General features: G+C 30.7%; 1 protein-coding gene across 1 annotated transcript; it reads right to left on the bottom strand.

Moving 5' to 3' along the window:
• Window positions 1-1,872: 1,872 nt before the first annotated feature.
• On the bottom strand, window positions 1,873-2,682 carry HELRODRAFT_62679 (hypothetical protein; the record flags this gene model as incomplete). Its single annotated transcript, XM_009010917.1, has 5 exons — window positions 1,873-2,013; window positions 2,081-2,185; window positions 2,248-2,310; window positions 2,372-2,515; window positions 2,581-2,682. The coding sequence occupies 5 exons, from the start codon at window positions 2,680-2,682 to the stop codon at window positions 1,873-1,875; spliced, it is 555 nt and encodes a 184-aa protein (XP_009009165.1).
• Between the last annotated feature and the right edge of the window lie 12,798 nt (window positions 2,683-15,480).

Genomic DNA, 15,480 nt, shown 5'->3' with positions numbered 1-15,480 from the left:
GCCGACACTGATCGATGAAATTTTGACCTTCGACAGCTGCTGCCAAGAACCAACCGGTAATATTTGTGTTTTAGATTGATTTAACTTTAACTGATTCATACTCATCCAAGATCCAATTTCGATGAGACAGTCAGTCAGTTCATTCAGAGAAGCATCAATCGAATCAACAGGACAAGAAACCAATAACTGAATATCATCAGCAAAGGCGTGGGAGCTGAACTCATATTTTTGAATGATATCAAAAACATCAGCAGTGTACATAAGAAACAACAGAGGTCCCAACACAGATCCCTGGGGGACACCAAACGATAGTTTGTTTATGTCAGAGAGGGTGTTGTTGTAAGAAACCTGCTGGGTGCGGCCTAAAAGATAGGAAGCGAACCACGATAAGACTGAATCAGAGAGAAAAAAATTTGTGGAGAGTTTATACATGAGACGAGTATGAACGACACAATCAAATGCAGCACTCATATCAAGTAATGCTAAAAAAGAAATGCATTGACTGTCAACTGAAGAGAACAACTGGGAGAAAATATCAATGAGTGCAGTTTCTGTGGAAAAATATTGACGATAGCCGGATTGATTCTTTGGCAACAAATTGTTTTTGTTTAAATGCTGTAACAATTGTTTGATACATACATATATATATATATATATATATATATATATATATATATATATATATATAGTATATATAGTTAGTTTCATGTTTAATTTGGGGATTTTTCTAACGGTAGATCATGAAACATTATCAAGTTTCGTGAGTTCAAAGCCAAAATCACAGCATGTTCCGCGTTAGTTAACTTCTTGTTTAATTTTTCGATTTTTCTAACGGTTGATCGGAACGGTAAAATTTAACAGGAAATTAACTAACGCTGAGTATGCTGTGATTTTCATAAACAAATTGCATTTATGACAGTTTTAACCGTGTGTGTGTTATGTATGCGTGTGTATGGGCGCCTTCTTCTAACAAAAAACGTTTTGTTTGTGGTAGGTTATTGACTTTATTTTTGTTTTAAAACATGCTGAAAAAAATTTCAACTTTTGCATCTTAATCACTATTGAATAAAAATACTTTAAAAACACTTAATCAGCCAATGTAATTGTTTTTCTTAGTAAATTAACTATTTTTTATGGTTTACAACGTACTGGGAAAAAATTGTGATTTTATTCACATGATAAGCATTTATTTTCAGCATAAAGGTTGCTACGTATATTCACCTTCTAAAAAACACAATCTTTAAAAAATTTCAGTAAATTAAAATAGAATCTTAAAAAAAAATAAATAACCTTTTTCAGAGTCGGATAAAAAACCCGACTTCGTCCCCTAAAAAATTCCGACTCCGGCGAAAATCTCCGAATCCGAGACTATGATTTCAACGCAACAAGCAGTTTCGGCCATTATGATGCAAATAGACAAGTTCTACGCCAAAGGCATAGAACTTGTGTATTTACTTATAATCTCAATAAACTATGAAAAAATTAAAAAGCTTAATATGTTCTGTTTTAAAATTATCTTATTTTTTCAGACTTTTGAATCCTTGCGTGAGCTCGTCAGACATCATTCAACTAATTCTCTTGAAATAATAGGTAATGGATCAGTGCCATTGTTCCTCACTTGTTTCCCGTCAAAATGAATTACCAATATACAGTTTATTTCATCGTTCAGCGGTTACATTATGAAAAGCGTTTATGTTAATAAAATTTTATCCGATAAAAATAAAGAACAAGCTGGTGAAAATTTATTACAAAGTTAAATAATTATGAAGTGCATTTAGTCTACCTTCTGTGCAAATTTATAAAGTTGAAAATATTAAAATCTTTGATGAATTCAAAAACAATGTAAAACATTTGGGAGTAATGTCTGTCAGGTCAAGATGTGTACAACAATCGCTGATAATGTGGGTAGATTTCTGTATCCGGCACAAGCAGTGAAAAATCTAGCTGAACGAACGTCTGAAATTCGTTTTGTAGGATATCTTCTCTGTGAAGTTTGAAAACATCTTCTATAACCTGGCAAAGCAAATGAAACAATGTAAAATATAATAATTTTCGTATAAATTTTAAACTGGTAACTAACCTGGATAAGCTTGGACAATTCTTGATGTTTAATGTCATTCAGTTTGGCAGACAAGATAAGGCAAGCGCATGCAATATGTTTTCTTTTTGCTTTTGTCATGTAACCCTGCAAAATAAATTTACTCATTGAATATTTCAAAATTAAACCAATATGAATATTAAACAAACCTTAAGAATAATCTTCTCAAAATAAACGTATGCTTGGGCAACATCCCAGAAATCAAGTCCACACTGTTAACAAAAATTAAGAGCTTTAAAATTGTTTCAACTTATACAGAAATATGATTAATACTTTTGTATGTGCAATTTTTTTCATATCTCTTTTCAAACTTCTCAATTTGCTTAATGTTAGTGGTATGTTTGGAAATTTTTCTTTAAATTTTTCATTCAATTCTTTTTTTAAATCACTAGGCTTCGCGTAGTCTATTATTGATGTCTGCAAATATAAGTGAACAAAACCTTTTAGCAAATTAAAAATCTGCAGATGGCCGTTGAATATACCATATATGACGGGAATGTCAGCAAGGTCCGGTGCTTGCCGGACCTCAACTCCGGGTCATCTAACAAATTAGGGTCGTACAATATTTCTTCAGTCAATGGCATCGTTTCTAGAAAGATTTTGCAAAAAACCTATTGAATATGTTACAATAAAATAATTTCATTTAAAAAACTGCTCATTTACTTTATAGACGTGAACACGATGAAAATTTAACTTTATTAATTAGTTTATAAAGGAAATATTCTAGAAAAGTTTCAATAAAAAATATATAAAAATGATCATACATAACAGAGAGAATAAAATATAAACGCAGAACTGTAAAAATAACTTAGTGTATTTTTGAAGTATACGGGAACGATCATTTTTATTCATGTGCAAAAAGAATTAACTACAAAAAAGATTTTTCACAAAAACTTTAAAATAAACTCAAACATGCAAATAAATAAAAATGAAAAGTAATATTTAAAATTTTGTATTTGTACAAAAATATTGAAACTGGTTTGTCTTGTTAAACTGCTTGTTCGTAACTCACAGATGATCAGTAATAATTGCTGATGGATTGTAATAATTGCTCGTGAGGATTGGCATTGCCTTCTTTGTAGAGATGGATGGAATAGCATATTCATTTCAGTTTACTTCTACATCAACAATTCCTATTTCCCATCTACCATGCTATTCAGTGGCCAATCTCCTTCTCGTTCTCCATTTCCATTCCCTCTCATTCCTTAACAATAAATATCTGGTTCGGAGCATTTATGCATGGCGAAAAAGTTAATTCAATAACACAACACACGACAAATCGCATGAGTTTTTTTTTTAAATATAGCTATAATAAACACTGTTAGCTAACAAGATTTTTAAATTCTACCCTCAACGTTAAAATCATTCATACAACAAGGCAAAACACACTGAGATTGTTACGTTATAACAATTAGCTTTTCTTTCAGTAATGTTTTTATTTGTCCGTATTAATGTCAGTTAGCATTAAATTACAATTCATTTTAAGGGTATAATCTGGATCACACATGTTTGAAATCTTCCAACTATTCTTGCTATATAGAATCACTTTCTAGCTAACAATTGATGTGATTTCAAGCGTAAACGTTTACACAAACACAAATTTGTTAATGAATGTTTCTAACAACTTTCCCATTTCTGACTGTCATCTCAGCCTCAATGAATTATTAATACTTCCCTGAAACACTTCTCAGCCAAAATAAATAATTATCCCGCTCCAGTGTTCCCACCAGCTATTCCTATTTCACCATTTTACGAAGGGAATGCACTGAATTAATTACTTACCCAAATTTTAGGATATAAATGTTTTTCTTTAATTAATTTGTTGAAGGGCAGTATCGATCGAATTTATAGTATAAAAAAGGGAAAAGCTGCAACAAAATATAATAAAAGAGAATAGCAAACTCAAAAAGTAAAATTAATCGATAGAATATAGTTTTAGGTTTGTGAGCATCCAAGGAAATGCGGCTACCATAGCCTATCAATACCTCTTGGGAACATCGCTGATGTTTCTTTATTTTTAACGACCTGGTTTCCCGCTGAATTTGATAAACTTCGTTTAAAAGACGACAGTTCTCTATTCAAAAACGAAGGTTTTCCTGGATTCAGACATCAGCCAGCAGATAAATTTGAACAATTCATGATTCATGAAAACTAATACTAAAAATGAAGCGTTGAATTCTCCAAAACAGAAAAAAATGTTCTGATTAAAATATGTAAAAAGTACATTGTACTTCTTTATATTTATCCCGAACAAATGCGAAAAAACATCAACATTTGATGTATCAAATGAATGTTACTCATGCATTTTGCAGCCGCTGACTTTACAAATCTTACTTAGGTACAACCATTAAATCATTAGATGAAATTTGAAACGGAAACGAATTATTTTTTACTGATTGTGATTGACTGCATCAACAGATATGCATTCAAATTTGGATGTTAATTACATTTATAAATTTACTAAACTGGTAGGGTTTTGAAATGCAGTAAAAAGCAATTTATACAAAATAGTTTACGAATTTTAAGCGTATGTAACAATGTATCCGGCGTGGGCGCTTACGTGACCTGCATGTGCTACAATAAGTTTAAGATAAAAAAAAACTTAAAACCAATTTAAATTTTAAAAAATCTATCAAAATGAAATTTATTGTTACCAGGAGAAGAGTGAGTTGAATCAGAAAGATTGATGATGACGTGCCAAACAGGCCTCGTTATGGTTGCTTTACTTGGAATCAATAAATGAGCATAAGATGTGTACTTGAAACAAGTTGTATCAATTTATTCATATTAAAAATTTGTCATTCAAGTAAAAAAATAAAACAAACGAGCACCTGGTCACTCGAGGAGCCCATACTGCTTTCATTAAAAAGTCCTTGATTGTCTACCACTGATGAGATTGCTTGAGATTTAGTAAACTGTTCTTTACTAAAAACATATTATGCATTAAGAAATTTAAAACGCCAAAACAAACGTCGCTATGTTAAAAATATGAAGAAATATAACCTGGCTACCGAGCTCTTATAAGGAATATTTGAAAAAATTATAAAAGGTGACTTTCTGATTGACAGCATGAAGACTCTGTAAAAATAAATGCTTAAATAGTTAATTGGAATGACACATAAATGAAATTGTCGACCTCTTTCTCAAAGGACCCAATTTGGAGCGTCTTTGTAAAGAAAAGTTTGAAGTTTTATGCGTGAGATAAGATGAATGAGCTTTAACAAACGAACTTTCAGAACTTGTGGAACTCAATTGAGGTGACGATCTGTCAGGCAGATTGGCGTAAGCTGACAAATTTATAAAGTTATCATTTAAAATCATTAAAATTGCTGCAGTTTAATAGAAATTAAAAAAATGGTTGTCGTTATTTAACAAATTTTAAAAATCTAAAATTCCTAAACAGTACAAACCATAAATATTATTCCCCACACCCCAAGTATAAATGCAATGCATGCAAATATAGAAAACAAATAAATAAATAATCTTATAATCTTAAACTGTATGTTCGTGTCAGCTGAAAACATTGAAAATACAATAAAAAATGACTATATCAAAGTTATGCGACAGTTTCAAAATCTAAATGATTTTTTTTTAATGTTCAAAGAAACATGCGTTATTTTTATTTTTAAAAATTTAATGTAAAAATTCTGCTGGAATATATCATAAAGAAATAGAACTTAATTTACTTAAAATGTCGTTGCTTTGTTTGACTTTGGCTGAAACGTTCGGATCCTCAGACACTGATACTGATACATAGAGCTTTCTTTTTGATGGATTTGAAAAAGCTTCCATCGCTGAAGTGTTGCTCTGACACCTGAGACGTTATGCAATGCAGTTAGATTGAGTATTAGATTGAAATATAACTTCATTAAAAATTATAAATTAGCAGATAAAAAGAAAAATTGAATTAGGCTGAATGACAGTTTTGTAGGTTGATGATTTCCGTAAATTGCAGTATAATTTTTCACTCACAGTAAACAAATAGTTGTCACAAAATTGATTTTAAAAAATATTGCTTTAATTACAATTTGTGCATCTGTGTGTCAGTTTAATTTTTATCATCATTATTGAAAAATACCTCGGAATTGGAATACTTCCAGCAGTTTTGATTCTTTCAAAAAAATTCTCATAGTTCATATTTCCATATCTATCATGACATTTTTCATATAAAGTGTCTATGTCTGAACTGACACCTGGGCATATTGATGCTATATTCAAATCGTTAGCTTTGACGCGTTCTGATCCCAAACTTTTATAATTCATAAATATTGCTGCAGCTTCATGTTCTGATGAAATAATGTTTTGTTTGCTGTTGATATTATGGATAGGTTTGTTTAATAATCTTAATCTGCCATAAAGAGTGTCTTGATGGCTCCCATCTAAAGAAATATTTGATAGAAAAGATTGTGCTTCAATACGAAGACGCTGCCTTTCTTCATCAGTTTTGAAACTTTTTGCCATTTTGTCAGTAACTTCTCAAATTGCAAATAGTTTGTTTCAACCGTAAACATCTTCACAGCAAATCCAACTTCATCTCAAAAAAACAACGCAACCTTGAAAATATATTAAATTCGCCAATCAACATCAAAAATTTTAAATACACTAATTTCGTGTTTAAAAATTGATAAAAAGAACAAATTGTAAAAAAAGTATAAAAATATAATGTAAAACTTCACTCATTAAAACAACGCAACCTTGAAAATATATTAAATTCGCCAATCAACATCAAAAATTTTAAATAAACTAATTTCGTGTTTAAAAATTGATAAAAAGAACAAATTGTAAAAAAAGTATAAAAATATAATGTAAAACTTCACTCATTAAAACAACGCAACCTTGAAAATATATTAAATTCGCCAATCAACATCAAAAATTTTAAATAAACTAATTTCGTGTTTAAAAATTGATAAAAAGAACAAATTGTAAAAAAAAGTATAAAAATATAATGTAAAACTTTACTCATTTATATCATATCATATCATAATATAAGTATTTATATTTGGTGCTTTATAAGTCCGGCCAAATAAATGAATTTAATTATCTTGGCACTGAAAGGAAAAAAAATTGGGAGCTCGCCATCTTAAGATAAAATTGTTCATAAGTTAATTTTGTCGGTATCAGATAAAAACCTAAAAACATGCTAGAACTGGGATTTATAGGCGAGACGCATTTGGTGATAAATGGACAGTGCGACAAATGGACAAACATTAGTAGTTATCAGAATAAAGTGAAAAATTTCAGGCACATGATTATCGGCAGTATATCCTTTCAAAGTCGTCAACAAAGTCGGATGTTATTTCAGATCGGAAATTGATTACCGTTTGGAACAAGTTGAGGTGATTTCAGACGAGGAATTCAAACCAACTATAATACCTTTACCCTTGAAATCATGTTCTCTTGATTCAGCTCTGAAGAATTTGCTCCAATTTTTACTGCAGTTGGCCAATTGATTGCAGTTGATTCACGAGTATTTACATACACTATGTGTTTGTAGTAGTAGTAATAATGCGCCCCAACCACTTGTCATGGTGCTATATAAAATGACATTATAATTATTATGAATTCCAAAAAAACCAGGTCTACCCCCAAGATTTGGTCAGCACTATAAGCCAATATCAAATCTACGTATATGGCGAAAAACTACTAAGTCCACGATAAATATCTTTTTTACTTTTACTTTGTCGGCGGTAGTAACGCTGCATTTACTATAAAAATTTACTAGGTCCTGGTTAAATAAATATTACGATATATTTTTATACGTCGGCGGTAAATATTTCATATATCCTTAAAAATTTACAAGGTTTGTGGTAAAATACGGCGACATGTTTTGTACTTAATAGATGGTAATTACCGCTGTGTATCGTATAAATTGTTTTTACCAAATCTCTAGTGTTAAATTCAACAAATCCAAATCTTCTTAAAAAAAGAATCTTATAAAAAAATTTTCAAAGAAAAAATTTTTTTTAAATTAATAACATTTTCCGACTGCGACTTCTCGAAAAATTCCGACTCTGGCAAAAATCTCGGACCCCGACCGACTCCAACACTCTTATCAAACTTACTATATTAATTATATGGGTTGCATTTACGACGGTTGACACTCAAACTGTACACAATACAAAAGTGCTCAACATCAAATTTTGAACAAAGACAAATAAAACAGATTTCCTCAAATATTTAAATAAAGGTGATTAAATTTAATAATTATTTACAACAAACTAGCACTCATTTTGGAAATAAAAATATATATTATAAGCATATTTTTGTATGTTTTAAACATATTTCTTGTTTGAATGACTTAAATTATACTGTTATAGATCATAGCAGCTTAACTAGTTCTTGCCTGGTCATTGAATATTTTATGGCAAATAGATTCAACATTAATATATATATATATATATAAATATTTTTTTTTTTGTGACAGACTGTTGTTAACGCAACATTTCAAAAATTCAACACTACTTTCAACATTGTTCAAATTTTTTATATTTCTTTTTAATTTAAATTATAAATCAAAAAGAAATATAAAAAAGTTGAACAATGTTGAAAGTAGTGTTGAATTTTTGAAATATATATATATATATATATATATATATATATATATATATATATATATATATATATATATATAGAAGCTAAAACACCTTTAATTAAATTTTGACATTTTTTTAGTAGTCATTTGTTTATTTAGTTAGAAAGAAAAAATTGAGTCAGTGTTTCTTACGACCAGAACTAAAAAATTATTAAAAATACATATGCCCTAACTAATAAATTGTCAGTCAGTCAGTCAATATGTTGTTAATACCTCATTAAGGTTTGAATTTTTCTATAAAAATCTGAAGACAAAGATGATGAAAATTAAACTTCAAAATTTAATTTTAATTAAATTTAAAAATTGATTTGCAGGAGGAGACAAACTATGATGTATAAATAATAAATTTATCAATAAATAAAAGTTTTAATATAAATATAAAACAAAGATAAACTACAAAAGCTTAAATAACAATCATATAATTATAATTATAATAATATAAATAAATTAAAAATAATAAAAATAAAAAATAGATAACAAATGACAAATGCCAAATGTAAAGTAAATCAATACTAAATTTAAAATAAAAGACATAATATTATAATATAATAAAATAAATTTAAATCATAATTAAATAAACTAATAAATTAATTAATATGAAATATAAATTTAATAAATTATAATAAATTTTTTATAATATAAAATTAACTAATTAACGCGTCTGAACAACCCGAGGGTGGCCTCCGATTTTTTTTGTCATGCTGCAAGGATTGGTTATTTTATTATTTATAATACATACTTTATAATCGCAGCCCTAATAAAAAATAAATCGTAGATTAGCAAATGTTAACGTAAGTAAGCTTACGGTATATAACAAGCACTCGCCTTTGCTATAATCATTTGAATAAATGCGAAAAGTTAATCTAAAATAAGTAAAAATGGGCGATACACATAACTAGAATAACCATACAATATACAAGGGGAGGCCTATTTACCAGCATACAACACCTTTTTATGGGTTGAAGCAGGGATATCCAAAGAGCCTCAATTTTTTCAACTTTTAATTATTTTCAGTAATGTCTCCCCTTGCTCCAAACCACATAACTAGAATAATAGGACTAATCGATCAATCCGATCTATCGGTCGGGCTATTTGTCGTGCTTGGATTGTTGGCTTACGAAATTGCATGGATTTTAACGAGCAAGCTAAATGAAATATTTACTTGATTTAATATGCTTAAAACATTGTAGTAATTCTATTTAATTTTAATAATGATTAATAGAATTATGTACTATTAAATTATTTTTGTTAATTTGAATATAAAAATTGCTTTTGGTCCGGTGAAATCCGGTGGCTTACTGAAGCCGAAGGTTGGCTTAGTAGGATTGAACTATAGTCACCCTTTTTTTTTACACTATTCGATCATGTTAAAAATTGGTTTGCTTATTAAATAAACGGCCTAAATAAATCAAAATTGTTATTTGAACAACTATCTTCATTATATTCAATGAATATTTTACATTCTGCTGGTGCTCATAAGAAACTGGCTGCTGAAATCATACGTTGGCTTACAGGGTTTCATAGAACTCTTACGATAGCACTTTTTTGTACATATAATGCTTTAAATAAATCAATATATTCATATCACAATTATTTTTGTTAGCATAAATATAGAAATTGCTTTTGTCAGGTGAAAAACAGTGGCTTACTGAAGTCGTAGGTTGGCTTAATCGGATTTTTACTCATGTATACAATACTATGAGATAAATCAATCAAACAATCAGTCGGTCGGTCGGTCAGTCAGCCAGCCAGTCTGTCAGTCAATCAATCAAACAACCGATCAATTAATCAACTAAATTGAATGAACCAAATAAACAAAAATAAAAACAAAAATAAATAAAAAAAATTTGCTAGGCCTATTCAAACTCGAACAAACAGTTAACCGTACAGATCTACAAACAATTTCGAGATTTTAGTAAAGAAAGAAAAACACAGTAGTTGCTTTTATTTGAATTCATTCAAAAATGAAAAGTGACGGTTAATTAAAATTTTAAAATGTCAATTTTTTTTTAAATTCGTATTTCAAATAAACAAATATAACAAAATATCGACCGATAAAAATAATTATTATCCATTATTATTATCATAAACACTCCTTAGAAGTTCTCGAAGGATAATAAACCACGTAAAATCAACATTTAGTAAGAACAGCTCACAACATATAATGACTAAATCAACATACTAAACAGAAATAGTTTATACATGCATATATACAAAGTAAATCAAGAAATATCCAAAAACTATATAACCAATTTTAAAAAAAACTAGAAACCAGTTAACATTTAATGAATAAATAAATAGACATTATTAAAAAGATTGTTCAAAAAGGTACAATTTAAGACGACGACGAGAATGAAATGTAGTTTGTTTTGTTGGTGTGGTGTTGTGAAGCAAAAACAAACACATCACACAGAACTAGTAAAAAGTCGCAAGAATAATAGTCAGTCACCTACCTTAAAGCTTTTACTTGAAGCTTTTTAACTAATGTTAAGCTCTAGCCTACCTACAATTGTTTAACTCATCTCAGTCCCTAACTTACCTGTGAATTAAATTAAAGCCCGGTTCACGGTAAAGAAAATATAAAGTTGAAGAGAAACATAGCAACAACGACACCGAATGAATGGATGTTGTGTATGTATGTGTTGTATTGATGTGTGTGTATGTAAATGTGCGGGCGAGCACTCTCCAGAAACTTCACTCACTACCAACGAACCTCCATTGCACCGACCATCATCTGACACGCATCGATGGAATGAATTTGACCGGATACTGAAAAATAAATTGAAAAAAAAATTAATTTATTAAAATAAAAAACAAGCAATTGAAAAAAATAGGCAACTTATCTTTTTGAGATAACACTCAATCTTTGTTCAAATTCGAGTACTTTCAAAGGTACAATGAGACAAAAACAAATTTACCTTTAACATTATCTTCGATTTGTCATCGGAACGATCATCATGGGACCACCATCTGAAACGTACTGATGCCCACCACAGCCCACCTCTCATCATTCTATAAATATTCTTTTAATAGCGTATTAGTAAATCAAGGAACAAAGGAACGATCGAATAAATGATTAACTGAATGATTGAATAAATGGTTGAATGAATGAGTGAATGAATGAATGAATTAATTAATAAATCAATGATTCAATTAATGAATAGAATGAATTAACGAATCAATTAATAGAAGAATAATTTAAAAGGTTGAGTGATAAAATGAACGAATGAGAAAAATAAAAAACCAAACTAAACCTTACTTCAAAAATCGTCGTTGCTGTACTTTCCATTGCACCGACCACCACCATCTGGTCGGCACACAAAATACTATCCGAACTTCAGAGTGTCAGTCGAACAGCCAACGAGCTGATTCTTCCTACACCACATCATCATATATAAATCATCATGAGACCACCATCTAAAACGTGCTGACTCCCACCACTGCCCACCTCTCATCATTCTGTAAACAATTTTTTTATTTGCGTAGTAGTAAATGAATGTTAGAATCTTAGAAGCAAAAAAAAATTAAATTATAAAATGAAAATAATGTCAAATAAATAAAATTTTAAAATAATAAAGTAAGTAAAATGTAAAAAAAACTTACCGTCGTCCATTCGACAAAGGCAGAATGTTGAATGCGGTCCGGTTCCTACGTTGTCCTCCAAAACTGGTGCCAGTCATCCTCAAGGTTGTTGTTGAAACACAGCCCGTGTTGATGGAGAAAGATAGAAAAAGAGTAGATTCTCATCAGAAAGCTTAGCGGTGCCTGCATCTCAAATTGCTTAATAAAAATAATCCTATCTACCTATTCAATTACCTTAACTAATCTATATTAAATTGTTAATGGTACAATAGTCGAAAGTCCCCCTTCATTCTTCCTCCTTGCACAGAGGTTCACCGACAGCCAGGGCACCGGATAGAAAACCATTGCCGTGCGGATAGTAGACTATTGCCGTGCGGATAGTAAACCATTTGCCGTCCGGAAGCCGTGCGGGTAGTAGACTATGGCCGTGCCACATGGTAAATCATTACTGTGCAGATAGTAAACCATTGCCGTCCGGATATTAAACCATTACCTCTGACAACAGACTTCGAAATTCAAAGTCTATCGGCTATCGTACCCTCAATTTACCTATTCATTACAATTAAGCCTTAGCTTACCTAAAATTACAAAAAAACTCAAGAGCCCAATTCATTTGCCAATCGGCACCCACCCCACCACCTATGTAATGCCTTGGGCTCCAACTTAGTAATATAAAATTTAAACCCTAAATCTATTAATGAGTGTGTGTTACAACGTAGCCTTAACTTACCTATTCATTACATTATGGCCCTAGCTTACCTAAAATTACAAAACTCAAGAGCCCAATTCATTGGCCTTTCGGCACCCACCCCACCACCTACGTAATGCCTTGGGCTCCAACCTAATAATAATAATGTAAAACTTAATAACTAACTTACCTCTCGATACACTTACAGCGTTTATTTAATTTAAATTACAAGATTGTTCCTAGAATTAAATTATTGCTTTTAACTACCTATGAAATTAAATTACTCTCAACCTTAGTAATAATAAATTAGAATGTGTAATGAAAATAAAATAACGCTCAAATACTAATATGTGTTTATGTATGTATTTGTGTGTGTGTGTGTATAATACGCTGATGCGTGTAATGTGGGTGCGAGGAAAAAATAGAAGAGATAAACTTACGCTGCCTACCTATTCAACTACATTATGTTGGATGCTTCCTATCTATCCTACCTACAATTAAAATTATGCCTATCTAATCTACCTATATAGCTACTTAATGTAATTGTGTGTATGTGCGTGTGCGTGTGCGTGTGAGCATTCTTACTTAATGTTAAATTACAGAGAAAAACAGAGAAAAAAGAATAAAACGTATCCCAGCCAGGCGTATCTTCTTTGCCACTGAATGAACGAACGTAGCGTAACATCACAACCATTCTGATCGTCCACGATGAACTCCTCTGGAAGCTTCAACCTGGATAAATAAACCTGAAAAACCTAAATGAATGGAAAAATCTTATTCAATTTAAATGAAAATAACCGCAAAGAAACCGACCGGTCGGCAAATAAAATAGAAAAGAAGAGCAAATAAAGTTATCTATATAGGATTTATGCCCTATATAACTCTATATAACCATGCATACTACCACATTCAATCAATAAAAATCCCACTAAAACCAGTAACCACCGCGTACCTGCTGAGTGTATGATGTGAAACAAAACAAAAAAAAACACAAAACAAAAATCACACCACCAAGTAGAGTAAAAGAATAGGAGTCCCTAACCTACCTATGTAACTAAATTACCTTATGCCCTAGCCTACCTATATAATAAATTAATTTTTACCTCACCTACCTATGCTTCATTAACTTAACTCAAGACTCATAAAGAAAAAGAAAAGGAGTAAAACAGAACAGAAAATACTACCACACAAACAAACATGATGTATGTATGTATGTATGAGCAACCGTTAAAGAACCCACCTAAAATTAAAAAAATACCACCTACAAACATGCAAACTCTATATAACTCTATATAACATTATATAACTCTATATAACTCTATATAACTCTATATAACTCTATATAATAAAATAAATAAAAATAAAAAAATTTTAAAAATAAAATAAATGAGATCAGACAGACTGCTTCAAGCGAGGCAGAATGCTGATCTGATTTTAATGTTGTCTCAGCTCCTCTATTTATACTCGTTTCAACCAAAGATAAAAATGAGCGAAGGCCGTTATATTTATTCTAATTATATGACAATATACATATAATCACTCACTCAAGCGATCAATTAATTAATCAATCAATTAATTAATCAATCATTCAATCAAGCACGTACATTACAAGTTTCATAGTGTAGGTTTTATCTTTGATTCTATTATGTTTTTTTCTTCTCAGAATAATAGTTTTGCTAGAAGTTCTAACTTTTATCTACGCAGAATAAAAAAACTTTTGCCTTTTCTTGACGATCCTACTCTTCTCCTTCTTGTTACTTCGTTAGTCTTATCAAAGATTGATTACCGTAACTCGCTCTATTATGGTCTTCCTGATTCTACAATCTATCCTTTAAGTAAACTACAATCTATCCTTTAAGTAAAACTTTTAACTCTGCTACTCGTCTAGTTGCTCGTGCCCCTTTCTTTTCTCATATATCTCCATATCTTGTTCTCTTGCACTGACTACCTATAAAATATAGAATAATTTTTAAAATTTGCACATTTATGTACAAGTCTCAATTTAAATTATTTCCTATATTAATTTTTTTTCACTTCTTCTCGTGTTAAACACTCTTTCGCTAAATCTTTTTTTTTATTAGTCTTTATTATTGCAGATCTGACATACGCAGAACCACTTACAATGTTACCTATATATTATCTATATATTTTTATTATGTTCTTCATATCTTCAACCAATTTTATGAAGCAGCCATCTTCGCCACAAAGGCTGTTTATCCTTTTCACACGACGTACACATGTATTTATGTGCACGCGCAAGCACCGCATCATATACGCTGAGTATACGATAGCCATTGAGATGTTTGACTCAGCGCGCATTTGAACCACTGAGCCATCTCGCCGGCCAACATGCGACAACTTACGTCGTCTACCCATTTACCAGCTTCGAAAGGATGGACGGCTGGGTTGACCGGGAGTCGGCTACCCGGATGAATCTGCAGAAATTGCAGAATTCGAACCCGGGTCGTGGGAGTGATAGACGGACACGCAACTACTCGGCCTTTTTCAGGCCCTTTTTTC

Source organism: Helobdella robusta (genome assembly GCF_000326865.2).
Source record: "Helobdella robusta unplaced genomic scaffold HELROscaffold_1, whole genome shotgun sequence".
Classification (NCBI taxonomy): Eukaryota; Metazoa; Annelida; class Clitellata; order Rhynchobdellida; family Glossiphoniidae; genus Helobdella; species Helobdella robusta.
Note: the sequence above shows the minus strand (reverse complement) of the source record. Positions and strands in the feature narration are given on the sequence as shown.